The sequence below is a fragment of the Ahaetulla prasina genome, chromosome 2 (genome assembly GCF_028640845.1).
Source record: "Ahaetulla prasina isolate Xishuangbanna chromosome 2, ASM2864084v1, whole genome shotgun sequence".
NCBI classification, from domain to species: domain Eukaryota; kingdom Metazoa; phylum Chordata; class Lepidosauria; order Squamata; family Colubridae; genus Ahaetulla; species Ahaetulla prasina.
The window spans coordinates 3,048,324-3,076,159 of NC_080540.1; the positions used below are offsets into that span (position 1 = coordinate 3,048,324).

At 44.7% G+C, this 27,836-nt stretch overlaps 3 protein-coding genes across 4 annotated transcripts; all 3 read left to right on the forward strand.

The window, feature by feature from the left end:
- The first annotated feature begins 5,550 nt into the window (after positions 1-5,550).
- Positions 5,551-9,678, forward strand: LOC131192826 (zinc finger protein with KRAB and SCAN domains 4-like). Its single transcript, XM_058172377.1, has 4 exons — positions 5,551-5,666; positions 6,033-6,636; positions 6,894-7,008; positions 7,949-9,678. The coding sequence occupies exons 2-4, from the start codon at positions 6,223-6,225 to the stop codon at positions 7,966-7,968; spliced, it is 549 nt and encodes a 182-aa protein (XP_058028360.1). The 5' UTR covers positions 5,551-5,666; positions 6,033-6,222; the 3' UTR covers positions 7,969-9,678.
- Positions 9,679-12,682: 3,004 nt separating this feature from the next.
- Positions 12,683-23,661, forward strand: LOC131193670 (zinc finger protein 665-like). The gene is made up of 4 exons (XM_058174119.1): positions 12,683-13,463; positions 21,004-21,133; positions 22,724-23,562; positions 23,650-23,661. Exons 1-4 carry the CDS (start codon positions 13,398-13,400, stop codon positions 23,659-23,661), a joined length of 1,047 nt encoding a protein of 348 aa, XP_058030102.1. The 5' UTR covers positions 12,683-13,397.
- On the forward strand, positions 23,647-27,161 carry LOC131192734 (zinc finger protein 845-like). Of its 2 annotated transcripts, XM_058172191.1 has the most exons (2): positions 23,647-24,656; positions 24,909-27,161. In XM_058172191.1, the coding sequence occupies exons 1-2, from the start codon at positions 23,702-23,704 to the stop codon at positions 25,541-25,543; spliced, it is 1,590 nt and encodes a 529-aa protein (XP_058028174.1). In that variant the 5' UTR covers positions 23,647-23,701; the 3' UTR covers positions 25,544-27,161. The 2 variants fall into 2 exon arrangements, with proteins under 2 accessions (XP_058028174.1, XP_058028172.1); XM_058172189.1 differs by having other exon boundaries at positions 23,647-27,161.
- Positions 27,162-27,836: the final 675 nt, after the last annotated feature.

Genomic DNA, 27,836 nt, shown 5'->3' on the forward strand with positions numbered 1-27,836 from the left:
TAGGCCTGTTGGCAGGCGACCGCCCAACGCCCGTGGCACTCTCGCCCAGACTGACCCGATGGACTATCTTCCTAGCGGCGTATTCCTACAAATTACTACACCGGCCAGGGAAGGAATTAGGGCATGCGGACGCCCTGAGCAGATGCCCGTTACCAGAGACTATCGAAGACCCCACTCCGGGGACACCCGTCCTACTAATTGACTCTTTGGACTCTGGCCCAGTCACATCCAAGGAGGTGGCTCGGGCTTCGTACAAGGACATTACAATAAGGACTGTAATGGGTTGGGTACAAAGAGGGTGGCCCGCTGCGCCGGGCGAGCGTTTTAAAGAGTTTGTAAAGAAACGGGGGGAACTCTCAGCTCAAGGGGGGTGCCTGCTATGGGGGGATAGAGTGGTGATCCCGGAAAAATTAAGGAAGAAGGTATTGGAGCTCCTGCATGAGGGCCACCCAGGGATCGTGAGGATGAAGGGGTTAGCAAGGAGCTATGTGTGGTGGCCCTTAATGGACACGGAAATTGCTGAAAAGGTAGGCGAATGCCAGGCCTGCCAGGAGTCCAGACCACTACCCCCAACGGCCCCGATTCGGGATTGGGAGAGACCCCAGGGCCCCTGGTCTAGGATCCATATCGATTTTGCCGGCCCCTTCCACGGCCAAACCTTTCTGGTAGTAGTCGATGCCTACTCCAAATGGCTGGAAATCATTCTCATGAGATCCATGACAGCCGAGGCCGTGATTTCAGTCCTACGGCACCTATTCGTAACCCACGGGTTGCCCGACACGTTAGTCTCCAATAACGGCCCGCAATTCACGGCAACCCAGTTTGAGGGGTACTTGGCAGAGGAGGGCATCCGGCATGTCCTCTCGGCGCCTTTCCACCCTGCGACGAACGGCCTTGCAGAACGTTTCGTTCGGAGCGCAAAGGAAGCATTGTCCAGAATCAGGCCAGGCGACTGGCAAACAAAAATCGATACCTTCCTAGCAGTCCAACACAGAACCCCCTGTGTAACAACTGGCAGAAGCCCGGCAGAGCTACTAATGGGTCGGAAGCTTAGGTGCCCACTAGACCGTTTAAACCCAAACTACACACCAGACGGTTACAAAGGGGTACAGGGTAAAACAAGAGGGATGGCAGTAGGCGACCTAGTGTGGGCGCACAACTACAGCGAGGGTCCGACCTGGGTAACAGGAAAAATCCTAGAGGTAACAGGACCAAAATCATATCTAGTAGAGATAGAGGATGGTCGGGTATGGAAGCGCCACATAGACCAAATAAGGAAACGCATAACCGGTAAATCAGAAACAGACGAAACAGGCCCTGACTACCCACTGTTTGAATCCACAACTGACTCAAACCCGGGGCAAACGCGGGACTTATCTGAGTTCCAGGAGGTCCAGCGACACCCACAGGCTCCTCCGGAGGACAACAGGGACGTCTCTGCAAATAATCCAGGGCCGGATGGCCTAGAGGAGGAGCTGAGAGGAACAAACAGTCCCTCCGGTCAGCTCGACTCACTCCCAGAAAGTGAATTGCGCAGGTCCGAAAGAGTCAGGAGACGCCCAGTCTACTTGCGTGATTACGTAGAAAAATAAGATGTTAATTTTATGTAAATATTGGTAAAGTGTTTTCTGGGAGGGAAGGAGTGTAATGTATCTTTAAGAGTTTTGGAGGGAAAACTGAGCGGGAAAAAGCACGTTGCTGATTGGTTGAAGCCACCGGCTAAACTGTATATAAAGAGAGGTTTTTCCGAGCACTGGTTGCTGGGTTCACCATATAGTAAAGAGCTGTTGTCACTATCCTGGTCTCCTGCCTCGTTATTGCCCGAATCTAACACACCCCACTTCCCACTCCTGGGATCCCAGCCCCTTCCCCCCTCCCGCTTCCCCAAGGAGAGCTGATGGCCCCTTCCGAGCCCCTCTCCTCCCTCAGGAACCCGCTCCTTTACCGGGGATCTCTTTCGCTTCCAGAGAGCCAGACCATCGGTCTCGCCAGCAGTATGTGGGGGGGGGGCAGTAGACCACAAGCAGCCCAAAGAGAGAGGGAGAAAGATGCAGATGCTTCCAGCCCCAGCAATGGAATTGGTGGGTCTGGATTGGGGGGCAGAGAGAGAAGTTTTCTTAGAACTTCAGGATTGGGAGGCGCCCAGAAAAGTGGAAGGACCAATGAGAATTCTTCCTTCTGTCGTGTCATCTGTCTTTGGGCAGAGTCTCCCTTGTCTTCACCCCCTGGAGGAGAGTTGGGCATACAGAGAGAGACAGGTGGACAAAGTGGGAGGGGGCTCCCTCCAGTCTTTTGGGGTGAGGGGACACAGATCATGGGGGGGGTTTCATGCCTGCCGGGGAGGGGAGTGTGGACTTTTTGCACCCCCCTCCGGGTCCTACCTGGAGTGGGGGTGCCCCTCCCCCAATCACTTCCACCTTTTGAGCCCTTCCTGGCAAAGGGGTTGCCGGAGGGCAGGTTTTACCCAAGCAGAAATACCTAGACCCATTCATCTTTTGTAATGCAAGCCTTCCCTCCCCCACCACATTCAGAGGCTTTCTCAGGAAATGGGAAGATGGAGGGCTCCTCCCCCAAGTCCTGCTTGAATTTTGCAGAAATACCTGTCCTGTATTTCTTCCATGGGGGGGGAGAAGCAACAGAGCTGGTCTAAAACTGTTTCCCCCAACTCCCCCTTCCCCCACCCCCGCACTTGCATGCAAAGGGATGGCAGGGGAACATGGGGCTAGGGCCTTCCCCCCCACCCCCATCCCTTGCTAGGATTCCAAAGACTGGAGGAGGACTTTGCAAGTCCCAGCATCTCCCCCCCCCAAGGGCTCCCATATAACACCTCTCCTGCGCAAACTGCACTGGCTGCCTGTGGTCTTCCGGGTGCACTTCAAGGTGCTGGTTATCACCTTTAAAGCGCTCCATGGCTTAGGACCAGGTTATTTACAGGACCGCCTACTGCCATCGTTTACCTCCCACCGACCTGTGCGCTCTCACAGGGAGGGACTCCTCAGGGTACCGTCAGCCAAGCAATGTCGGCTGGTGGCCCCCAGGGCGAGGGCCTTCTCCAAGGGGGCTCCTACCCTCTGGAACGAACTTCCCCCAGAACTTTGACAACTTCCTGACCTCCGGACCTTCCGCCGCAAGCTGAAGACGTATTTATTCTTCCGCGCAGGACTGGCATAGAATTTTTATTATTAGTTTTAATTTTAACGGGGTTTTATGGTTTTAATGTATTTTAACTAGGGGCCAAATTGAATAAGTTTTTTAATATTGGTTTTTATTTGTATTGTATCTATCTATTGTTGGTTTTTATCTGGCTGTGAATCACCCTGAGTCCTTCGGGAGAAGGGAGGTATAGAAATTAAATAATAATAATAATAATAATAATAATAATTATTATTATTATTATTATTATTATTATTATTATTATTATTATTGCCTTACACAATGTAAGCCGCCCTGAGTCTTCGGAGAAGGGCGGGGTATAAATGTAAAAAAAATAAATTATTATTATTATTAAGAGCCCCCCACCACTCCCCAGGCAGCGCACATTTCCTGCAAGACTTTCCTGCACATCGCAGCCCAGGAGGGAAGGGAGTGGCAAAATCCTAGAGAGGCCCAACTTTTCAGGTTTTCACCCCTCTGAAAATCCCAAGGTCCGGGAGTTTGAAACCCCACACCTAACTGGTCAGAGGATGCTGGGGATGCTCAGTTTCTTCCTGACACTTCTTAGGCTATCTTTGGTGGGGGGGGGTTTCTTTCTTTGCAGACCCCGCCCCCTGGAGGGCTTCTGTCCCCCCCACATGCAGACAGAGGAACCCTCTTGCTAAAGGGAGGGGAGGGAGGAGGCCTTTTTTTCCAAGAGAGGCTCAGGATGATGGGAAAGGAGGAAGAGCAGTGATGGGATTCAGTCAGGTCGAACCGGTTCGGGAGAACCGGTAGCTAAACTTTTTCTGGACTTCATGGAACCGGCTGAATAACCTTCCTCCCCCGCCCTACCCCTCCCCATCTGCCAACCCCGTCCCACTTTTTTTTTTTTTTACATTTATATCCCGCCCTTCTCCGAAGACTCAGGGCGGCTTACATTGTACACTTCCCCAAGGAAAGCTGAAGCCCCTTCCCAGCCCCTCTCCTCCCCCCCACCAAACTCTCTCCTTACCAGGGATCTCCTCGCTTCCAGAGATCCGGACCAGCGGCCTCGCCAGCAGTATCAGGGGGAGCCCAGTAGAGCCGGTAGAAGCTGCTCCCCCATAAGCGCCTCCCAAAGGGGCTTAAGAATAGAAGAATAGACTAGAATAGAATTTTATTGGCCAAGTGTGATTGGACACACAAGGAATTTGTCTTGGTGCAGATGCTCTCAGTGTACATAAAAGAAAAGATACGTTCATCAAGGTAATGATTAAGAGGCGTTTAAGGGGCATGCATAAGTGCACAAAAGTGCCTCCCGTTCCTGTCCTATTGTTTCCTTTCAATGTATGTGCTTGTATATAATGTTGTGACAAAATAAATAAATAAATAAATAAAAAGAGAGAGAGACGGAGAAAGACGCAGGTGCTCCCAGCCCCAGAGACGGGTCTGGACTGCGGGGAGAAGTTTTCTTAGAACTTTGGGATTGGAAGGAGCCCCCCCCCCAAAAAAAGCGGACGGACCAATGGGAATTCTTCCTTCTGCCGCGTCATCGGTCTTTGGGCAGAGTCTCCCTTAGTCTTCATCCCCTGGAGGAGAGTTGGGCGCAGAGAGAGAAGCGGTGGGGGAGGGGACGCAGATCTAATGATATATCCCTGCATTAAATGCTCCAAGGGGCTCAAGCTTCCTAGTCACAGGGGAATTTCCTATTTCAATCCCTATGTAAAAATGGGTTTTCCTCATCATAGTTTAGCTTTCTATTCCTTTTTCAGGATCTTCCTTTGGGGTCTCTTTCTGCTCCTCCCATCGCTGAGAGGCTGAGCGAATAGTTTGAGAAGGGCAGCTGCATGTATTGAATTAAAGAAATAAAAATTGACAGAAATCTCCATTTTTCCAGATTGTGGCTTCCCTGCCTGTGTCCCATCTTCCTTCACTTAAGACCGAAGTTCTCAACAACCACAAGACACAAGCTGTGTTTCCCAAAGAGCCTCCTGGTTCTCCTCTTCTCACTGTCCGGCTGTTTCTGACAGGATTTGGGCCCTTTAGAGGCCTCCTCCAGTCTCTGCCCAGCCTTCAGGGCGGCTGTTCTTGAGGGAAGGGAGTTCAAATCCTCCAGAGAGATTTTTCTCTAGCTCTACAAACGGTTCCTGGACAGGAAAGAGAGGAAGATGGAGAAATTGCTGCCTCTCGAAACCACAAAGCTTTTCTTGGTCTGCCAGGCATCGAGAGGGGCCTTTCCCCCTACTCCCAAGCCCATCATCCCTTCCCTCTCTCTTCCCCTCAGACGCGCTCCTCTTTCCCGCGCTTTCTACAATCTGGCATTTTGGCCCTAATCCACCAGGGGGCGCCCTCTGCTAAGAGACGGTAACGTCATGTGCTTCCCCATTGGTCCACTGGAGGGTGAACGTCACAACTGCCTTTCCAGAGGAGACTAGGAAGGAAGTGACGTCACAAACGCTTGACGCTCTAGAACGCCGCACTCGCTCTCCTTAACCCCTGGGGCTCCGCAAGAGGCGGAGAGGCTGCGGGAGAGTCTGGCGGGGGGAGATCCAGTGAGTTGGGGGCTCTTCCCGCGCAAAGGGAGGCGGAGGAGGGAGAGACCCCCGCCCGGCCCTCCTCCGGCTTCAACCCCGGGTCCCATGCTCCCCAGCCGCCCTCTCCATGCGAAGAGCCCGAGTGGGGGGAGGGGAGGGTCAGGAGAGGAGAGAAGCCGGGCGAGGAGGAGGCAGGATTCGCACCAGGCTCCCCGAGGGCCCCTTCTTGTCTCCGGAGGGGGAGAGAAGCGGGGCGGCCTCTCCAGCTGCCTCCTTCCCGGCCCTGCGCTGGGATGAGCCGCTTGGGGCTCCAGGCAGGTTGGGTGAAGGTCGTTCAGTGGCTGAATTCCACTTTCTTTGTATTTATTTTTCTTTCAATCGCAGATACAGAAATTTAAAATTATTTGTAATCTTTGCAAGCCAAAATTTTCTGTTGCTGGGAAAAAAAGAGCGGAGTCACTTGGAAGGATCAGAGTCCTGAGGCGCCAGAAATGCTCCTGTGAAGGAAAAGGCATCTGGAGACCCAGAAGAGTCCTTGGAGCCATTTGGAGTTGCTCTGCAGGAGAGAGAAAGGATGGAGACACAACCTTTGGGAAAGGAGGGAGCCGGGAAAGGCCCTTCAGCTGCTCAGCCTGGGAATTGGGGGAAGCTCTGGACAAGAAACGGGCAGAAGATCCTGGAGAAGGAAACCATCCTCCCTTCAGAAGTTCAGCCCTGGAAGTTCATCCAATATCGGGAGGCTGAGGGTCCCCGAGGACTTTGCAACCGACTCCATGACTTTTGCAGGCGATGGTTGAGACCAGAAAAGCACACCAAAGCCCAGATGCTGGACCTGGTGGTTCTGGAGCAGTTCCTGGCTCTTCTGCCCCCAGAGATGGAGAACTGGGTGCGGGAGTGTGGAGCAGAGACTAGCTCCCAGGCGGTGGCTCTGGTGGAAGGCTTCCTCTTGAGCCAGGCGGAGGAGCAGAAAGAGCAGGTTGAGATGCAGGTGAGACACTTTAGGGAGCTCAAAAGACAACAGAGAATGTGTTTGAATGCTTCACCCCTCCTTCCCAAACCTCTCTGACATTCATAATAGGTGGCAACGTCCCACCTATTCTTGTAGGACATTGTTCCATTGTTTTCTCACTCAAACACACTGATGGATATTGGGGGCTTTGAGGTTGTGTTCCAAATATAGGAATCCACTTTACGTCGTGTGATATATTTTAATTCTGCTTCTTTCTTCCTTCCTCCTATTGGAAGTGCTGCTCTGTGGACATCAGAGATCCTGAGGGAAAGAGGAACCCATCAAACTCCCCTCAGAAGCTATTTTTTAGGAGGATACCTTGGGAGGATCAAAGTCAGGAGACCTCAGGAGGTAATTGAAGATCCTTGGATTACCCATCTGTCTTACCTTCGCCCTCTCTTCTCTTTTATACAATACCTCTCCCTATTTATAGTTCTCCAGACAAATTGCATCTTCAGATAATCGCCCAGGGACCCTCTTTAGGTGAGCCTCCTCCTCCTGGGGAAGGGGGAAATTGAGGTCCACCTGAAGGGGCCTGCTGAGGAATTGGTGCTTTTTCTGAAAGATGAAATTGCTCGACTTCGTTCCCAGCTGAATTCTGGCGTAGTTCCTCGTCCGGTGGAAGCCCCTGAGGCAGGTTCTTGCTTTATTATCTGGGAACGGTTTGACCCTGTTGCTCCTGAGGAATTAGACAGGATCCTAGGGAGGATGCATGCAAGCGCCTGTGTTTTAGACACATGTCCCTCCTGCCTTGTGAAAGCTTCCTGGGAGGTGACAGGTGGGTGGATGCTGGCGGTCATTAATGCTTCCCTACAGGAGGGGGCAGTTCACCAGCACTTGAAGGAGGCTCTGGTCCACCCTCTTCTTAACAAGCCATCGCTGGATTCCACCCTGTGGAATAATTTCCAACCTGTCTCCAATCTTCCCTTTTTGGGGAAGGTGGTTGAGAAGGTGGTTGTGCAGCAGCTCCAGAGATGGTTTTTATTTTATCATACGTTTACAATAACTTTGTATCTATTGTGTGCTCGTGTATTGTTGTGGCTGAATTAGTCATTGACAGGTAGGACTCCTACCAGTCAAGATTCAGGCCTGAATTTGGGACAGAATCGGCATTGGTTGTGCTTTTGTATGATCTCTGGCGAGAGCGGGATGCGAGTAGCGCATCCATCCTTGCTCTACTTGACCTCTCGGCGGCTTTCGATACCATCGACCATGGTATTCTCCTGGGGCGGCTTTGGGGGATGGGAGTGGGAGGCCTTGTGCTATTCTGACCCGCTTCCTTCCTTTGCAGCCGCTCTCAGTCAGTGTTGATAGGATCCAGCCCTCTGTTGTGTCTCGTCCGATCTCACCACCACAGCCGGGGTCTGCTTATCTGCTTCCGAATGCTGAAGAATGTCCTAGCATGCCTCCCGGCCCCAGCCCTGGCTCCATGCCCAGACAGGCTGAGGAGGGGGCATCTCCCAGCCCCAGCCCTGGCTCCATGCCCAGACAGGCTAAAGAAGAGCAAGTATCTCCAGCCCCCAGCTCTGGCTCCATGCCCAGGCAAACGGAGCAACTAGACCCCTCCCCCTCCTCCACAGCATGTGAGCCTGAGGGAGGTCAATTGCCAACAGCTGCCGATTGGAGTGACCCTCGCGTCAGAAGACTTGATAGGCGGAGGCAACAGAAGGAAGGGAGGGGCAGGCCTGGATAAGTGCTGAGTCATGGAGCCACACCCCATGGCCTATATAAAGGATCTGCTTTCTGGCATTCTCTGAGTCAGGCAAAGTCTAAACATATCTTGCTGAAGTCACTTTCTGGTCTCCTGCCTGCCCTGAGGACTTTGCTAGGACTTTGGCAGAGCTGCAGAGGCACACCTGATTCGGATTTCCCTGACCCGGCCGTCAGCGGAGGAGTGGGACACGACACCCTCGTCCACTGCTTTGCGGGGTTCCGCAGGGCTCGGTATTCTCTCCGCTCCTCTTCGAAATTTATATGAAACTGCTTTGTAAGATCATCTGCCAGCATGGACTGAGATATCTTGCTGTACGTCTCGGCCCATGGTGGGTTAAATGATGCTGTGTCCTCCCTCTTGCAGTGCCTGGAGGCTGTTGGGGGCTGGATGGGGAGCAACGGGTTGAAACTAAACCCTGGCAAGACCGAGTGGCTCTGGGTTTGGGGTTCATTGGCCAAGGGAGAATTGCCACCTCTGGTCTTGGATGGGGTGGCACTACCCAAACAGACCCTGTGTGTAATTGGGTTTTCTCCTAGACTCACAACTCCTGCTTGAAGAGCAGGTGGCGGTCGTGTCCAAGAGGGCCTTTGTGCAACTACGGGTTGGCCACCAGTTATGCCCCTTCCTGGGCCGACAATCCCTATTCACAGTCACTCATGCCCTAGTCACTTCCATTCTTGACTATTGCAACACGTTCTACAGAAGCTCCAGTTGGTGCAAAACGCAGTGGCCAGCATGGTTTTCTGCAGACCCCGGTGTGCACAAGTATCTCCTGTATGAGTTGCATTGGCTGCCAATTTGCTTCCGGGTGCAATTCAAGGTGCTGGTTGTCACCTTTAAAGCCCTTCATGGCTTGGGACCAGGTTATCTGAGGGACCATCTCTTACTGGTTACATCTGCCCAACCAACCTGAGTGTGGAGGCAGGGAATGTTGTGTGTCCCATCTCCTAGGAAGACACACCTGGTGAGACCCAGAAGAAGGGCCTTCTCCATGGGGGCTCCCTCTCTGGAACATCATCCCCTGCAGAGATTAGAATGGCCCCCACTCTAGCGCTCTTCTGGAAGGCGTTGAAGACCTGGTTCTGCCAGTGAGCTTGGGGAGCCCAGAGCGGGATGGAGCTCATTAAATGGCTCCTGTGTGGTGCTGTTGCCAGTGCGTGGGGTGGGAGTGATTGTATTATTGTAATGTATTATATAATTCTCCTTTTATTAGTTTTATTATTTTAATATGGGTTTTTTTAAGCCGCCTTCAGTCGCCATGTGCAGATAGGCAGCATTTAAATTGTCTAAAATAAATAAATAAAACAATTATTTATTTTGAAATTATTTATTCCTTACAGAGAAACAAAGAATGAAATTTTCTGATTTTTATGATGGCGATCAAACAGCGGTTGAACCCCTAAATCAAGTAAGAAAGGGAAAAGTTATTAGATTTCTATTCTCCCTTCAGGAAGTGAAGTGGGTGTGCAGAGTGCTCTCTCCTTCTATTTCCCCCCTTGTTTGGATTGGATTATTTTTGTCTCGTTCCACAACATGGACAGCAGAATAGCAGGTTGAAGTTGCTGTCAGTCAACACAGCTTCCTCTGGTTATCTTATTCTGCTAGGTGCTCCTCTGTTGCATGGGCCCGAAGGCTGAAGATGATTGATAAGACTTTACAGCAAACAATGTCCAGAATCAACAGCATAGAAAGTCTAGAATCAACAGCAGTTTATTGAGCATCAGACAAAATTTATAGTTTCTCAGTTTCTCATTTCTCATCTAACATACATGTTACTTCATTATTGGTTAATTAGTCTCCAAGGCACAATAATTGGTTAGTAATTATATCATTGGCTTTTCGTGAGAATACCTGTTTATGCTAGAAAGCAAATGCAACAGTGTTTCAGGGCTACAACTTTGTTTCATAAATTTCATGGAGGGGATTGTGAAGTCATGAGGAATTAACATAACATCAGAGTTGGAAGGGACCTTGGAGGCCTTCTAGTCCAACCCCCTGCCCAGGCAGGAAACCCTACACCATCTCAGTCAGATGGTTATCCAACATTTTCTTAAAAATTTCCAGTGTTGGAGCATTCACAACTTCTGAAGGCAAGTCGTTCCACTTATTAATTGTTCTAACTGTCAGGAAATTTCTCCTTAGTTCTAAGTTGCTTCTTTCCTTGATCAGTTTCCACCCATTGCTTCTTGTTCTACCCTCAGGTGCTCTGGAGAACAGCCCAACTCCCACTTCTCTGTGGCAGCCCCTGAGATATTGGAACACTGCTATCATGTCTCCCCTAGTCCTTCTTTTGTTAAACTAGACATACCCAGTTCCTGCAACCGTTCTTCATATGTTTTATCCTCCAGTCCCTAATCATCTTTGTTGCTCTTCTCTGCACTCTTTCTAGAGTCTCAACATCTTTTTACATCGTGGCGACCAAAACTGGATGCAATATTCCAAGTGTGGCCTTACCAAGGTATTATAAAGTGGTACTAGCACTTCACGTGATCTTGATTCTATCCTCTGTTTATGCAGCCCAGAACTGTGTTGGCTTTTAACAGCTGCTGCACACTGCTGGCTCATATCTAGATGGTTATCCACTAGGACTCCAAGATCCCTCTCACAGGTACTACTATTGAGCAAGGTACCACATATACGGTACTGGTGCATTTTGTTTTTTGGCCTAAATGTAGAACCTTACTTTTTTCACTGTTGAATTTCATTTTGTTAGATAGCGCCCAATGTTCAAGTCTGTCAAGATCTTTCTGTAACTTGAGCCTATCTTCTGGAGTGTTGGCTATTCCTGCCAGCTTGGTGTCATCTGCAAATTTGATGAGTTCCCCATCTATCCCCTCGTCCAAGTCATTGATGAAGATGTTGAAGAGTACTGGGCCTAAAACAGAGCCTTGGGGTACTCCACTGCATACTTCCCTCCATGTGGATGTAGTTCCGTTGAGTACTACACGTTGAGTGCGGTGGGTCAGCCAGTTACGAATCCATCTGGTGGTGGTGCTGTCTAACCCACATTTTTCTACTTTATCTAGTAGTAGGTTATGGTCTACTTTATCAAATGCTTTACTGAAGTCCAAGTAAATTATATCAACAGCATTCCTCTGGTCTACTAATTTTGTCATTTTGTCAAAGAATGCGATAAGATTAGTCTGGCATGATCTGTTTTTGACAAACCCATGTTGGCTTTTGGTTATTACTTTGTTTGCTTCTAGGTGTTCGGTGATTCGTTGCTTGATTATCTTTTCCAGAATCTTCCCCGGTATTGAGGTCGGACTGATAGGTCTGTAGTTTCCTGGATCTGTTTTTTTTCCTTTTTTGAAGATGGGAACTACATCAGCTCTTTTCCAGTCCTCTGGCAGCTCCCCTGTGCTCCAGGATCTTTGAAAGATATAGTTCAGTGGTTCTGAGATCACGTCTGCCAGTTCCTTCAGAACCTTGGGGTGTAATCCATCCGGTCCTGGTGATTTGAACTCGTCTAGGGTAGACAGGTGTTCACTTACCTGTATTTCATCCTGTATTCTTTTATATGCTGGGAACGCTGCTTAAACGAGGTTTGCCATCCAAGATAAGAGCGCTATCCGCATTCCAAAATGCATACATGATGAACAAAAAGATGTTAGCCCTTCAGAAGCCCTTCATTTCCTCGCTTTTTGTTTTTAATGAAGAAAAGAGAGATTTTTCAATAGCACGCAATTGAATTGGATGCAAAGTAATTGGAGAAGGCTTACGGAAAAGAGCGCAAAATGAAAGAATGCATTGCATAAAACAACCACAACTTATAAGAAAAAAATATATAATCAAACCGTAGAAAAACAATAGTTTTAGCCAAGAAAGATCAGGTAGCCAATTAGTTAATCAATCAAAAGGAGAAAAATTTTCATGAACATTATCTTTTATGGAAGCCTGTAAATTAGCTAGTTCATCCTCAATAGTTTTATCAAGTGAATGAAAATGCACAGCACAAGCACTCTGACCAACCAAGGTACAAAATCCACCTTGACGAGCCAACAAATAGTCTATAGCAAAACGTTGAAGCATATCTTGATTTAATTCTTCAATTTCATTCTGTAAATTTCTAATGATTGCAGCAGTAGCATTGATTGATTTTTCTGAACGACATGTAAGTCCTAAAATAGAATGTCTATTTTCTTTTTTTTTAATTGAAAAAGTTTTAACAAAACAAAAACATTTCCTTCCTCCTCCCCCAAAACCCCCTTCCCCCTCTTCACACACCCAGCTTCGGTCAATCTGGTATTGTTATAGATAAACCAAACATAGAATAAAATTTTCCCTTCTAATCCAATTAACCTCATCCATATCTTTTCATTTCCTAACCCCCTCATTATATAAAATAATACATCCTAATTGTTCAAAGACAATCTAATATCTCTTAATCTGATATCTGTTTTGTAAATAATCAATCCATTTTTTCCATTCAATTAAATATCTTTCCTGCGTATTGTCTTTCAAAAAGGCTGAAATTTTAGCCATCTCAGCCAAGTTAGTAACTTTCAATATCCATTCTTCTATTGTAGGTAACTCTTTTTTCTTCCAATATTGTACAATCAACAGCCTTGCTGCTGTTATTAAGTTCAAGATCAATTTAGTCTCCGTCACTTGACAATCCGTTATAATTCCCAAAAGGAAAAATTGCGGCAGGAACTTTATCTTCTTCTTCAGGATATTTTGAATAATCCACCAGATTCTTATCCAAAAGGCCTTGATTTTCTTACCAGTCCACCAAATATGAAAATATGTAGCATCATCACAGTCACATCTCCAACATTTCGCTTGGATATCAGGATACATACATGATAATTTTTTTCGATCTAAGTGCCATCTATAAAACATCTTATAAAAAATTTCCCTTAGATTCTGTGCTTATGTAAACTTAACATTTCTAACCCAGATAGAATGTCTATTTTCTTGAGCAATTATCCCAAGGTAATGTCTCCAGTTATTGCTCCAGCAATTGCACGTCCATAGGTAGACAATGCAGAAAGTTGAGTGTCCACGATGACTTCATCAGAACATGCTGTTCCTAAGGCTGCACGCTTCCTGCGAGATGATAATCGACCAGGAACACCTATTTGTACTGGTAATGACAAATATCCAATTGCAGCACATTGATAGTTCTGAGGGTGTACATTTGTTGCATATTTATCAAAGAAGAACCACATAGTGGGATCTTTTAACTGCCAGCCAGCACAAATTGATCCAACATTAAAAGAATCTTTGGCTTTAAAAAGAGGAAAATTATCAGGATACATATCAGGCCCAATATTATGACCCTGTGATGTTTTGTTAATATTACCCTATAACCAATATTTTTGAGTACAATGACTATAATTTCCCAAGTTATCTAAAATACATTTTGCTTTTGGGTAATCAGACCAATTATTAAGCCAAGTTTGTTTAGCATAACAACAAAAACATAAACCTCAATTGACTTGGAGGTTTAGAAAATAACCAAGAAGAAGAAATATGTTGAAGTTGCGAAACAATAAAAGTAGAAGAGGTAATTAGATTAGGAATAAAAGCAACTTGACCAAGAGCCATAGGAGGTTCATAATATAAAGTTATGTTGCGGCCATGAATTAAAAACATATATTGAGCATGACGAGTCTAAAGGTTAGGACTGAGGGAAAAAGCAGGAGTTGTTTCAGAAATAGTAGACACTGTAGGAGGAAAACAAAGAAAACAACACAAAAGAATAGTAATAGAATTAGCAGTTATAACAGCAAAAACTGCAGTTACAAGATTTTCTGGAGTTTGAGGTAAAGAAGCTTTCTTTAGTTGTTGTTGAGCTTCATAGGTAGTAGCTTTAACTTGACCCCAAGTCATGGCAGGAGGATGTGGCGACCTGGGAAGACGAGCCTCCGTTTTGAGATTCGGATTGAAGTTTGGAATGGGATTGTGAAGACTCTGATGCCACGCCATGATAAGGACGAACACACCGGCCTGGAATCCACACAGCTTGTTTTGTTTGTGGATCCTCAATTGCAGCGTAACCACGACCCCAGGTTATAAGTTTAGCAGGCATCAGGAGGTTGACGATAGGATACCAGAGGTCGAGAGACAGGATCCTGAATATGAAAATGTAAATTGACTGGAATTTCTGAAAAGGAATCTAAAAAGTTTTAAGTAATTCCAAGCATAAAGAGCAATAGGGATCAAATTTTGAATCTTTCGCAGATTGTATGGACCAGATTCAGTTTTCAGTAATTTAATTAATGTAGTTTTAAATGTTCGATGAGCTCGCTCAATTATAGCTTGCCCTTGAGAGTTGTAAGGAATTCCATGAGTCAACTTAATATGCCATTGTTGACAAAAGGAAACAAAGTCCTTACTAGTGTATGCTGGACCGTTGTCTGTTTTCAGTTGAGTCGGTCGGCCCATTGCAGAAAAAGCAGAAAGACAATGAGATACTGCATCAGAAGTGCACTCATGTCTAGAAGCAGTAACCCACAAAAAGTGAGAATATGTGTCAATGGATGCATGCAAATAAGTGTATGGTTTAAAATTAGGTAATTGTGTGGCATCCATTTGCCAAATTTGATTAGCTTTTGTTCCACGAGGATTTACTCCCATAGGAAAAGGAACAGCAAATTGTTGACAAGAAGTACATCCTCAAACAATATCACGAGCCTGAGAAAAAGGAATTTGAAATTGTTTAGCCAAAGACTTAGCATTTTGATGAAAATATGAATGACTAGCAACAGGATCAGAAAATAGTATTGCAATATCTTTAAGAGCTTCATCAGCTCATTGATTTCATTCTGTCAAAGAATCCTGAAAAGGAGTACGGCTTCTAATATGTTCAACATATAAAGGAAAAACACATTCTTCCAAAATATGTTTTAGAGATAAAAATAAAGATAAGTGATTGACATCAAGAGAAGCTGAACAATAAGCGTAAGGAAGAGACTGCATTGTAAGAAATACATATTGTGAATCAACAATTAAGAGATTGGTCAGAAAATAATCTTAAAGCCAAAATGACAGCAGCCAACTCAGAACGTTGAGCAGATGTCTGAATTGAAGTATATTTAGAAAACCATTGTTGACTATCTGTCCAAACCACAACACCTCGAGTAGGTGATCCATCTGTGAAAACTGTTAAAGTTTCAGGAAGAGGAGAACGAACAAAAATAGAAGAAAAAGAAAGATTTAATGTATTTGTAATGACTATGCGAGGCTCTTCAGGCAAAGAATAGCTAATATCACCAAGATATTGAGAAAAGGCAATCTGATATGAATCAGAGACAGTCATTAAATGTTCATGTTCAAGTTTAGTACGAGTGAAAGCAATACCTTCTAAGTCTTGACCTGTTAGTTGTAAAGCACGTTGCCTTGCCTTTATGATTAATTCTTCTAAAGCTGACTGATAAGGAAAAATATTTCTCGGAGGAGAAGCAGATAAATTTAACCATTCATGAATGTGAATTGCCTTTTCAGGAGCTATATAGAGACCCCTGCTGGCCACAATGGCAGTCAATTTTTTCTAGCGAAGATCATGTAAAAATCTCCATTTTCCACTTTTCTTTTTGATAACAAAACCAGGAATATTCCACGGACTAGTGGAAGGGTCAATATGGCCAGCATCCAATTGCTCCTGTACTAAGGAATGAAGAGCAATCAATTTTTCAGAAGATAAAGGCCATTGCTTAATCTAAACTGTATACCGCCCTGAGTCCTTCGAGAGAAGGGCGGTATAAAAATTTAATAAAATAAAATAAATAAAAATAAAATAAATAATAAACAGGTGTAGAACAAATCCATTTAAGAAGAAATGCCATCGTCTAAAACCAGATGAGTGTTGAGAAGAGAAAGACGGTCCCTGTCCCCATATATTAGTATGAATATCCCTATAGAAAGAGAAGTAGAGCCAAAACCAAAATTACTACAATGCCCTGTGCCAGAAGCAGGAACCTCATATGGAAAAAAAAGAAGTTGTACCACAGAAGAGCCGTTAGAGAGAAGTTGTGGAATATTAACCCAAATTTGCATCAGAATAACTCCAGTATAATCAGAATCAATAACTCCTGGAACTACAAAACATCCCAATTTATGAGCAGAAGAATGTGGTAAAATAAGGCCAACTAGTCCAGAGGGAATAGGACCAGTGTACTGAGAATGCACAATTTTAACTTCTAAAGGAAACTTAAAATCCAAATCTTCCTGAGTAACTAAATCAACCCCAGCACTAGTGGTTGTGGCTAGGGCTGCACAAGAGAGGGAGGAGGAGGAGGAGCAGGAGGAGGAGGTATGGTTACAGGAAAGGCACGCTTTGTTTTTTCCATTGGCAAATTTCCCGAACGAAAACTTAATCCCTTCTAACAAACCCTTTGTAAAATTTCCAGTAACTCCATAATCTGTAACAGTTCGCTTCAACTCCGGTAAAATTTGATATGGCAAACCTTCCCATTCTGCTATCTGTTGTCCAGCTTCCGGTCCTGGATGATATTGCACTGGGCACACAGATAACAATTCAGCTAACACTTCCCCAGAAATAGCAGCATCTTTCTTACAATTTTCCACCATCTTTTGAAAAGAAGATTGTGGAACGATGTCAGGAGGAGGTTTTTGTCCAGTATCAGGAGGTGCAGAAGGCAGCAAAAGTTTAGTTTCAGATACTGGAAGAAGCACTACAGCTGTAGAATGCTGAGGCGAAGGAGGTGATAAAAGAGAAACTTCCTCATAGCCAAATGTTTCCACAGCATGCCTACACAAATGCCAAACATGCAAAATTTCTATCTCTGCTCTCGGCTCAGAATGGAAAGCTTTACCAATTCTTTCCCAATCTGACAATTTTAAAGAACCGTTTTCAGGATACTATGAACATTTTAAAGCAATTTCTCGTAACAGCTGAAAAAGAGCTTTCTGTGAAACAGCTAAACCATATTTTTTAAGAAGATAAGACAATTCCTCGGCATGCTTTCTCTGTCCATGTGAAAGCAAAGACCGCATACTTACAGAAACCTTGAAAGGTTGAGAAGCCCTAAGGCTGAAGGTGCACCTGTCCTCGCCGGACAAAGTAAGGGTCCCTGTTCGGGCGCCAAATGTTGCATGGGCCCAGAGGCTGAAGATAATTGATAAGACTTTACAGCAAACAATGTCCAGAATCAACAGCATAGAAAGTCTAGAATCAACAGCACTTTATTGAGCATCAGACAAAGTTTATATAGTTTCTCAGTTTCTCATTTCTCACCTAACATACGTGTTACTTCATTATTGGTTAATTAGTCTCCAAGGCACAATAATTGGTTAGTAATTACATCATTGGCTTTTCGTGAGAATACCTGTTTATGCTAGAAAGCAAATGCAACAGTGTTTCAGGGCTACAACTTTGTTTCATCCTGTATTCTTGTATATGCTGGGAACGCTGCTTAACCGAGGTTTGCCATCCAAGATTAGAGCGCTACCCACATTCCAAAACGCATACATGATGAACAACAAAATGTTAGCCTTTCACAAACCCTTCACTCCTCCAACTTTGCCTTTACAAGAAGCACTTCTTTTAAAGTTCTTCAACAATTAGGAATAAACGTTTTACAGTGGCAGGAACTGCTGGACCACCTTTCTTTTTGTAATTAATTCAACCTCATAAAGTACAGATTAACAGTTGGAAGGGACCTTGTAGGTCATCTAGTCCAACCACTCTGCACCATTTCTGACAGTTGGCAGTCTACTCACTTCTTGAAAGCTCCCAGTGATGAAGCTCCCACAGCTTCTGAAGGAAACTTCTGTTCCATTGGTTGATTGCTCTCACTATCAAAAAAGTCTCCTTATTTCCAGGTTGAACCTCTCCTTGTTCAGTTTCCATCCATTATTCCTTGTCTGGCCTTCAGGTGCTTTGGAAAATAGCTTGACCAGCTCCTGTCTGTGGCAGCTCCTCAAATATTGGAATATTGCTATCATGTCTCCCCTGGTCCTTCTCTTCACTAGAATAGAATAGAATTTTATTGGCCAAGTGTGATTGGACACACAAGGAATTTGTCTTGGTGCATATGCTCTCAGTGTACATAAAAGAAAAGATACGTTCATCAAGGTACAACATTTACAACACAATTGATGATCAATATATCAATATAAATCATAAGAATTGCCAGCAACAAGTTATAGTCATACAGTCATAAGTGGAAAGAGATTGGTGATGGGAACTATGAAACGATTAATAGTAGTGCAGATTCAGTAAATAGTCTGACAGTGTTGAGGGAATTATTGGTTTAGCAGAGTGATGGCCTTCGGGAAAAAACTGTTCTTGTGTCTAGTTGTTCTGGTGTGCAGTGCTCTATAGCTGCTTTGAGGGTAGGAGTTGAAACAGTTTATGTCCAGGATGCGAGGGATCTGCAAATATTTTCACGGCCCTCTTCTTGATTCGTGCAGTATACAGATCCTCAATGGAAGGCAAGTTGGTAGCAATTATTTTTTCTGCAGTTCTAATTATCCTCTGAAGTCTGTGTTTTTCTTGTTGGGTTGCAGAACCGAACCAGACAGTTATAAAGGTGCAAATGACAGACTCAATAATTCCTCTGTAGAACTGAATCAGCAGCTCCTTGGGCAGTTTGAGCTTACTGAGTTGGCGCAGAAAGAACATTCTTTGTTGTCCTTTTTTAATGATGTTTTTGATGTTAGCTGTCCATTTGAGATCTTGTGATATGATAGAACCCAGAAATTTGAAGGTTTCTACTGTTGATACTGTGTTGTCAAGTATTGTGAGAGGTGGAAGTATGGAAGTAGAGTAGAGTAGTAGAGTAGTACTAGAGTAGTAGACTACTAGAGTAGTCATGTTCAGTTCCTGCAACCTTCATCGATGTTTTAGCCTCCAGTCCCTCATTATCTTGGTTGCTCTTCTGCTCTCTTCTAGAGTCTCAGGATCCTTTTTACATCATGGCAAGCAATACTGGATGCAATGTTCCTAAGTGTGGCCTTACCAAGGCATTATAAAGTGGTACTAACACTTCATGTGATCTTGATTCTATCCTCTGAAGTCTGTGTTTTTCTTGTTGGGTTGCAGAACCGAACCAGACAGTTATAAAGGTGCAAATGACAGACTCAATAATTCCTCTGTAGAACTGAATCAGCAGCTCCTTGGGCAGTTTGAGCTTACTGAGTTGGCGCAGAAAGAACATTCTTTGTTGTCCTTTTTTAATGATGTTTTTGATGTTAGCTGTCCATTTGAGATCTTGTGATATGATAGAACCCAGAAATTTGAAGGTTTCTACTGTTGATACTGTGTTGTCAAGTATTGTGAGAGGTGGAAGTATGGAAGTAGAGTAGAGTAGTAGAGTAGTACTAGAGTAGTAGAGTAGAGTAGAGTAGTAGTAGTAGACTACTAGAGTAGTACTAGAGTAGTAGAGTAGAGTAGAGTAGTAGTAGTAGACTACTAGAGTAGTCATGTTCAGTTCCTGCAACCGTTCATCGTATGTTTTAGCCTCCAGTCCCCTCATTATCTTGGTTGCTCTTCTCTGCTCTCTTTCTAGAGTCTCAGGATCCTTTTTACATCATGGCAAGCAATACTGGATGCAATGTTCCTAAGTGTGGCCTTACCAAGGCATTATAAAGTGGTACTAACACTTCATGTGATCTTGATTCTATCCCCCCTCTTGATGCAGCCTATGATTCTGTTGGGTGTTTTTTTGGGAACTGTAGCATACTGCTGGCTTATGTTTAAGCGATTTTCCACTAGGACTCCAAGATCCCTGTTCCACTTACTACTTTTGAGCCAGGTATCACCTATTCTATGCCAGTGGATTTGGTTTTTCTTTCCTAAATGTAGCACATTACATTTCTCAGCATTAAATTTCATTTTGGTGCCAATCTGTCAGTTCTTCTATTTCTCAAGCCTATCTCCTGGAGTGTTGGTATTCCTGCCAATTTGGTCTTGTCTGCAAATTGATGAATTCCCCTTCAACCCCCTTGTCTAAATCATTGATAATTAAATTATTGATGATTTAAAAAGCCAACACAGTTCTGGGCTGCATAAACAGAGGGACAGAATCAAGATCACGTAAAGTGTTAATACCACTTTATAATGCCTTGGTAAGGCCACACTTGGAATATTGCATTCAGATTTGGTTGCCACGATGTAAGAAAGATGTTGAGACTCTAGTAAGAGTACAGAGAAGAGCAACAAAGATGATTAGGGGACTGGAGGATAAAACATATGAAGAATGGTTGCAGGAACTCGGTATATCTAGTTTAATGAAAAGAAGGACTAGGGGAGACATGATAGGAGTGTTCCAATATCTCAGGGGTTGCCACAAAGAAGAATGAGTCAAACTGTTCTCCAAAGCACCTGAGGGTATAACAAGAATCAATGGGTGAAAACTAATCAAGGAGAGAAGCAACTTAGAACTAAGGAGAAATTTCCTGACAGTTATAACAATCAATAAGTGGAACAACTTGCCTGCAGAAGTTGTGAATGCTCCAACACTGAAAATTTTTAAGAAAATGTTGGATAGCCATTTGCCTGCAATGGTGTAGGGTTTCCTGCCTGGGCAGGGGGTTGGACTAGAAGACCTCCAAGGTCCCTTCCAACTCTGTTATTATGTTATGTTATGTTATGTTATGTTATGTTATGTTATGAAGAGATCATACGAATCCTCCTGTTCTGTTCTTTTTTCCATGTTCAGGAGAGTCTTGTGTCCTTCGAGGAGGTGGCTGTGTATTTCTCTGAGGAGGAATGGTCTCAGCTGGATCCTGCCCAGAAAGCGCTGCATTTGGAAGTCATGCTTGAAAACCATCGGAACGTGGTCTCTCTGGGTAAGAGTTTTCTAGTCCCCAATCAGAGAGTTCAAGAAGACAGATTAGTGATTTTTAATAAAAACTAACTATAATCAGATATCGTCTCCTGGAAAGGAAAAGGAAAGTATCTGGCCTTCTGGTACCCCAGGAAGTTTAGAGTCAGTGTCTCTTTGCTTAGATGCTTTTGGGCCATTCCTTATCTGTATTTTTCCATTTCTATTTGAACTTATCTGTGGAGGATGAAAAGAATGGGGTATTCTTTTATATGTCTTCTGGAGATCATATGTTATTTGTCCTCTGAAACCTCCCCAAATTGTGTGAGAACAGAACTTTCATGCTCAGGCCATGGAGGAGGATTCTCCCACTCCAATTCAAGAACAAAGGCCTCTTGAAGTGTGCCTCAGAGCATCCTAGGGGACAGGTGATCCCTCAGTTACGACAGTTCACTAAGCAACCATTCCAAGTTACGACCTGTCTCCCAAGTACCTAAGACTCAGTCCTGAAATTACAAATGTTACAGCACCACGACCGTCATTCATATTTACAAATGAGAGCAGAGGCATTGCAACATGTACCCCCACCCCAACTGGCTGGGACTTACTTTACGAGGATGGAGTGAGCTGTCGGTTCTTTTGCCTGCTTGGGTGCCTACAGAGGCCTAAAGTAGTGAGAGATACGCAAGATCAATAGTGGGAAATCTGGCACTAGCGATCTCACATGAACTTGCACTACACTGCTTCAGGCCTCTGTTCTCTGCTAACCAAGGCCTGCACGAGCTCCAGGGCAAAATACTTTGGAAACAAAGGGAAGGCCTCTTTGTTTTCAGAGACTTGGCCCTGCATCTTGTGAAGTCCTCAGTTTGTAGGGAATACAGGACTAAAGTACTGCAGTGCAAGATCCTAGAAGATCATTAGTGTGACATCTTGCACTTCTCGTCTTGTGTGATCTCACGCTAAAGTAGTTTAGGCCTCCGTTCTCTGCAAACGGAAGCCTGTACCAGATCCGGCCAAAATGCCCTTGCCAACCGATGAGTACTTTGGGGCAGCGAAATAGTCATTCTTGAAACCTCCCAACCTTTCCAGTCTCAGTGCAAAGACATTTACTAGCTAATGGGAGGCTTCAAGCAAGGGACTTCGCTCCAAAGTCTCATCCCTGGGATCAAGGAACGAGCCAAGTGGGAGTCCTGCCTGCCAGACAGACGCCATGGAGCAGCTGCTCCAAGGTACACCAGGGAAGAAAGCTTGTTTCAAAATTGTTTCAGTTCTCTCAGGTCTCTGCCAAAATTAACCCACCCCAATAAATCTTAACTTTTCTCCATATTCCTCCTTGGATGTTTCCCCTGATTATTCCATGACTCAAAACAGACTTTGATTGAGGTTTGCACGTATATAGATGATTGTAAACAAAGAGATGTTTTCTAGATATTTTCAAAGCTTTCAGGACTCATGAATATAGAAATCATTCTGTCTATATCACACCACTGTAAGCATGCAAACATAAAATATAACGGAATTTTGGAAAAATTCAGAAGGAAATTCACTTGACTTCCTATGGTTTGATCTTTTTCTCTAACCTTGTTATCATTTTTATTTCTCTTTTGCTTTGAAGGTAATAATAGTCAGAAGAATCAAGATTCCTGTGAATTATTCCAAGTGATCAATGCTAAAGATGGAACAGAGAAGTTTGGAATTCGAATGGAATTAGAAACCCATGATAGAAACCAGTCAAATGATAGGAATCAGGAAAGCTCATCTTCCGCTAATGCTCCGATACAAAACTTTCATACCGAACAGGAGAAAATAAGGAAAAAATATATTGGGAAAAGTTTGAAGCCAATCAAAGCTAAATTACTAGTAAAAGAACACTATTTAAGCCAAAATGAAGGAGAAGATGATATAAGAAGACACAACGGAAAAAGTTACAATGTGACATTCATGCCTTCTCTTGGAAATAAGTTCCTTACACCTCAAAAAATGATTGACGTAAAAGAGAAGCCTTATCAATGTTTGGAATGTGGAACATGTTTTAGAACAAGCAGGCAACTTACTTCCCATGAAAGGATTCACACTGGGGAGAAGCTATACAAATGCAGAGAGCCTGGTAACAGGTTCAGAAGACATAGTAATCTTATTTCCCACAAAATGATCCACACAGGGAAAAAACCATTTAAATGCATGGATTGTGGAAAGACCTTTGCTCGAAGAGGTCATCTTATTTCCCATAAGAGGATCCACACAGGGGAGAAGCCGTATAAATGCATGGAGTGTGGAAAGACCTTTGCTCATAGAGGTAATCTTATTCGCCATAAGAGGATCCACACAGGGGAGAAGCCGTATAAATGCATGGAGTGTGGAAAGACCTTTGCTCATAGAGGTAATCTTATTCGCCATAAGACGATCCACACAAGGGAGAAGCTGTATAAATGCATGGAGTGTGGAAAGACCTTTGCTCAAAGAGGTCATCTTATTTCCCATAAGGATCCACACAGGGAGAAGCCATAAATGCATGGAGTGTGGAAGACCTTTGCATAGCAGTGGACTCAGTAAGCACAATAAGCTACACACAACAGAAAAGTCCTATAAATGCATGGAGTGTGGAAAGACCTTTGCTAAAAGAGGTCATCTTATTTCCCATAAGAGGATCCACACAGGGGAAAAGCCATATAAATGCATGGAGTGTGAAAAGACCTTTGCTCAAAGAAGTAATCTTACTTCCCATAAGAGGATCCACACAGGGGAGAAGCCGTATAAATGCATGGAGTGTGGAAAGACCTTTGCTAAAAGTGGTCATCTTATTTCCCATAAGAGGATCCACACAGGGGAAAAGCCATATAAATGCATGGAGTGTGAAAAGACCTTTGCTCAAAGAAGTAATCTTACTTCCCATAAGAGGATCCACACAGGGGAGAAGCCGTATAAATGCATGGAGTGTGGAAAGACCTTTGCTTATAGTAAAGCACTTACTATGCACAAAATGATCCACACAGGGGAAAAGCCATTTAAATGCATGGAGTGTGGAAAGACCTTTGCTCAAAGAGGTCATCTTATTTCCCATAAGAGGATTCACACAGGGGAAAAGCCATTTAAATGCATGGAGTGTGGAAAGACCTTTGCAAAAAGAGGGGATCTTATTCGCCACAAAGTGATCCACACAGGGGAAAAACCATTTAAATGCATGGAGTGCGGAAAGACCTTTGCTCATAACAGTAGCCTAAGAATACACAAACGGATACACACAGGGGAGAAGCCGTATAAATGCATGGAGTGTGAGGAAACATTTACGCATAGCAGTGGACTCAGTAAGCACAATAAGCTACACACAAGAGAAAAGTCCTATAAATGCATGGAGTGTGGAGAGACCTTTGCTCAAAGAGGTCATCTTATTTCCCATAGGAGAATCCACACAGGCGAAAAGCCATATAAATGCATGGTGTGTGAAAAGACCTTTGCTCAAAGAGATCATCTTATTCGCCATAAGGTGATCCACACAGGGGAGAAGCCATTTAAATGCATGGAGTGTGGAAAGACCTTTGCTCGAAGAGGTCATTTTATTCGCCATAAGGTGATCCACACAGGGGAGAAGCCGTATAAATGCATGGAGTGCGGAAAGGTCTTTGCTTATAGTAAAGCACTTACTATGCACAAAATGATCCACACAGGGGAAAAGCCATTTAAATGCATGGAGTGTGGAAAGACTTTTGCTCAAAGAAGTAATCTTACTTCCCATAAGAGGATCCACACAGGGGAGAAGCTGTATAAATGCATGGAGTGTGGAAAGACCTTTGCTAAAAGAGGTCATCTTATTTCCCATAAGAGGATCCACACAGGGGAAAAGCCATATAAATGCATGGAGTGTGAAAAGACCTTTGCTCAAAGAAGTAATCTTACTTCCCATAAGAGGATCCACACAGGGGAGAAGCCGTATAAATGCATGGAGTGTGGAAAGACCTTTGCTTATAGTAAAGCACTTACTATGCACAAAATGATCCACACAGGGGAAAAGCCATTTAAATGCATGGAGTGTGGAAAGACCTTTGCTCGAAGAGGTCATCTTATTCGCCATAAGAGGATCCACACAGGGGAGAAGCCATATAAATGCATGGTGTGTGAAAAGACCTTTGCTCAAAGAGATCATCTTATTCGCCATAAGATGATCCACACAGGGGAGAAGCCATTTAAATGCATGGAGTGTGGAAAGACCTTTGCTCGAAGAGGTCATCTTATTCGCCATAAGGTGATCCACACAGGGGAAAAGCCATTTAAATGCATGGAGTGCGGAAAGACCTTTGCTCGTAACAGTGGCCTAAGAATACATAAAAGGATCCATACAGGGGAGAAACCATATAAATGCATGGAGTGTGGAAAGACCTTTGCTCATAACAGTAGCCTAAGAATACACAAATGGATACACACAGGGGAGAAGCCGTAGAAATGCATGGAGTGTGGAAAGTGCTTTGCTCAAAGTGGAGGTCCTGGCTGTGGGCAATTAGCCTGTAGTACTGTATTCTAGCCAGTGCCTCACCATGTATATGCATATTGTGTCTTTCTGATCTAAATGAGATAAGGTTGAATCCAGTGGTGAAATCTAATTTTTTTTTACTACTGGTTCTGTGGCCGTGGTTTGGTGGGCATGGCAGAAGGATACTGCAAAATCCCATTACCTCCCCACTTCTGGGGGAAGGACATTGTAAAATCTCTATTTGCATCCCACTCGGGGGTCAGCCAAAGGTGATATTTACCGGTTCTCCGAACTACTCAAAATTTCCACTATCGGTTCTCCAGAACCTTTCAGAACCTGTTTTACACCTGGGCAGAAAAAAGAGTACCTGAAACCTGGGTCAAAAACTGTGAGAAGGACCTTGGAGTCTGAATGGATGAGTTACCTGTGTGCAGCAGCAGCCGAAAAAGCTAATAAAATTCTTGGTTGTATAAACAGAAGCATAGAATCAAAATCACATGAAGTGTTAGTCCTGCTCTATAAAGCCTTAGTAAGACCACACCTGGAATACTGCATCCAGTTTTGGTCCTCAAATTACAAAAAAGATGGTGAGACTTTGGAAAAAAGTACAGAGAAGAGCAGTAGGCTGATTAAAGACCTGCAGACTAAAACATATGAAGAACGATTGCAGGATTTTGGTTTGACTAATCTAGAGAAAAGGAGGATTGGGAGTGACATGATAGCAATATTCCAGTACTTGAGAGGCTGCCACAAAGAGGAGGGGGTCAGTTTATTTTCCAAAACGCCAGAGGGTAGGATAAGAAACAACGCATTCAAAATAATTGAGAGAAGCAATTTTGAATTAACAAGGATCTTCCTTAAAGTAAAGACATTTAACCAGTGAAACAGCTTTCCTTCAGACATTGTGGTTGCTTCATCCTGGATGTTTTAAAGAAGAGACTGGATAGTCACTTGACTGAAATAGGAAGGTCAATAGTTCCTGAAATGGTCTAGACCAGCAGTCACCAACCGGTGGTCCGCGAGAAAATTTTGGTGGTCCATGGAGAAATCTTTGTATTTTTGCCGGTGCAGCCTGGTGGAGGAACTGTGGCGCAAGTGGGCCGAAGCAGCGATTGCCATGGCTGGAAGCTGTGGGAGCGAAGCACTACTTGCACTTCCGCAGCATCAGTATTCCGCCTCTGTATATTTGCCCAGCTGGTTGCACAAAGCAGCCCTCATCTCCTGCCGCTTGAGACTTGGAGCTGTAAATGGCAACTGGTCTGGGGAGCAGCCGGATTTTGCTCTCTATTGTAGATGCCAGATTGGCCCCTTGCAAGCTCTCATTTCTCCAGGAGCGCTCGCTGAAATGGCGTGGGAGACCTTGCAGGGTATGGGTCTGGCATCCACAATGGAGAGCAAAATCTGGCTGCTCCCCTGATCAGGCACCATTTACAGCTCTGAGTCCCAAGTGGCAGCAGACAAGGGCTGCTTTGCTCCACTGGCTGGTGCAAATATACCAAGGCGGAATGCTGATGCCGCACAAAATGAAATAGAGAAAAAGACAGAATGAAAGAGAGAATGAGAAAGAGAATGAGAGAGAGACAGAATCAGAATGAGAGACAGAAAGAGAATGAGAGAGAATAAGAGAGAGAGAATGAGAGAGAGAGAGCACCGCCTTTTTAGAAGAAGTGTGGGGCCCTTCAAAGGGGGATGTCTTGCATTAAATATCGACACCCCCACCTCAATTTCGTGAGGTCAGCGCAGCAGGCAACGGTCCTTCCTGGCATGCCTTGTTTTCCCAGAGTACTCCGCCCCCTCCCCGCTTCTGCCCGCCTCCTCCTCCCGGAGTCTCTGGGCTAATTACTCAGCTGGAGGGAAAATTCAGAGTGCTCTGCCGACCGGCTTGCCCGCTTCCCTGGGGATGTTGTCCGGAGGGGCGCTCTCTTCACAGCTCTTGCTTGAAGCCGCCTGACTCTGAAAGGGATGCGAGAGAGAGAGAATGAGAGAGTGAGAGAGAGAGAATCAGAGAGAGAGAGAGAATCAGAGAGTGAGAGAGAATCGGAATGAGAGACAGAGATAATCAGAGAGAGAGAGAATCAGAATGAGAAAGAGAGAGAGAATCAGAGAGTGAGAGAGAAAGAAACAGGAGGAGAGAAATAATGAGAGAAAGAGTGGGGAGAGAATGAATGGGAGAGAGAAGAGAGAATGAGAGGAGAGAGAAGGGAAACAGAAGAGGGGAGAGAATGAGAGAAAGAGAACGAGAATGAGAGAAAGTGGGGAGAGA

Bases quoted from the DNA above. Each gene is read 5' to 3' on its own strand.
- LOC131192734 (XM_058172189.1), top strand. From the start codon at position 23,702: ATGGAGTGTGGAAAGACCTTTGCTAAAAGAGGTCATCTTATTTCCCAT.
- LOC131193670 (XM_058174119.1), top strand. From the start codon at position 13,398: ATGCTGTTCCTAAGGCTGCACGCTTCCTGCGAGATGATAATCGACCAG. The intron at 13,464-21,003 runs GTAATGACAAAT...TTCCATGTTCAG, and splicing joins AGGAACACCTATTTGTACTG to GAGAGTCTTGTGTCCTTCGA. The intron at 21,134-22,723 runs GTAAGAGTTTTC...TTTGCTTTGAAG, and splicing joins TCGGAACGTGGTCTCTCTGG to GTAATAATAGTCAGAAGAAT.
- LOC131192826 (XM_058172377.1), top strand. From the start codon at position 6,223: ATGGAGACACAACCTTTGGGAAAGGAGGGAGCCGGGAAAGGCCCTTCA. The intron at 6,637-6,893 runs GTGAGACACTTT...TCCTATTGGAAG, and splicing joins AAGAGCAGGTTGAGATGCAG to TGCTGCTCTGTGGACATCAG. The intron at 7,009-7,948 runs GTAATTGAAGAT...CTTCCTTTGCAG, and splicing joins AAGTCAGGAGACCTCAGGAG to CCGCTCTCAGTCAGTGTTGA.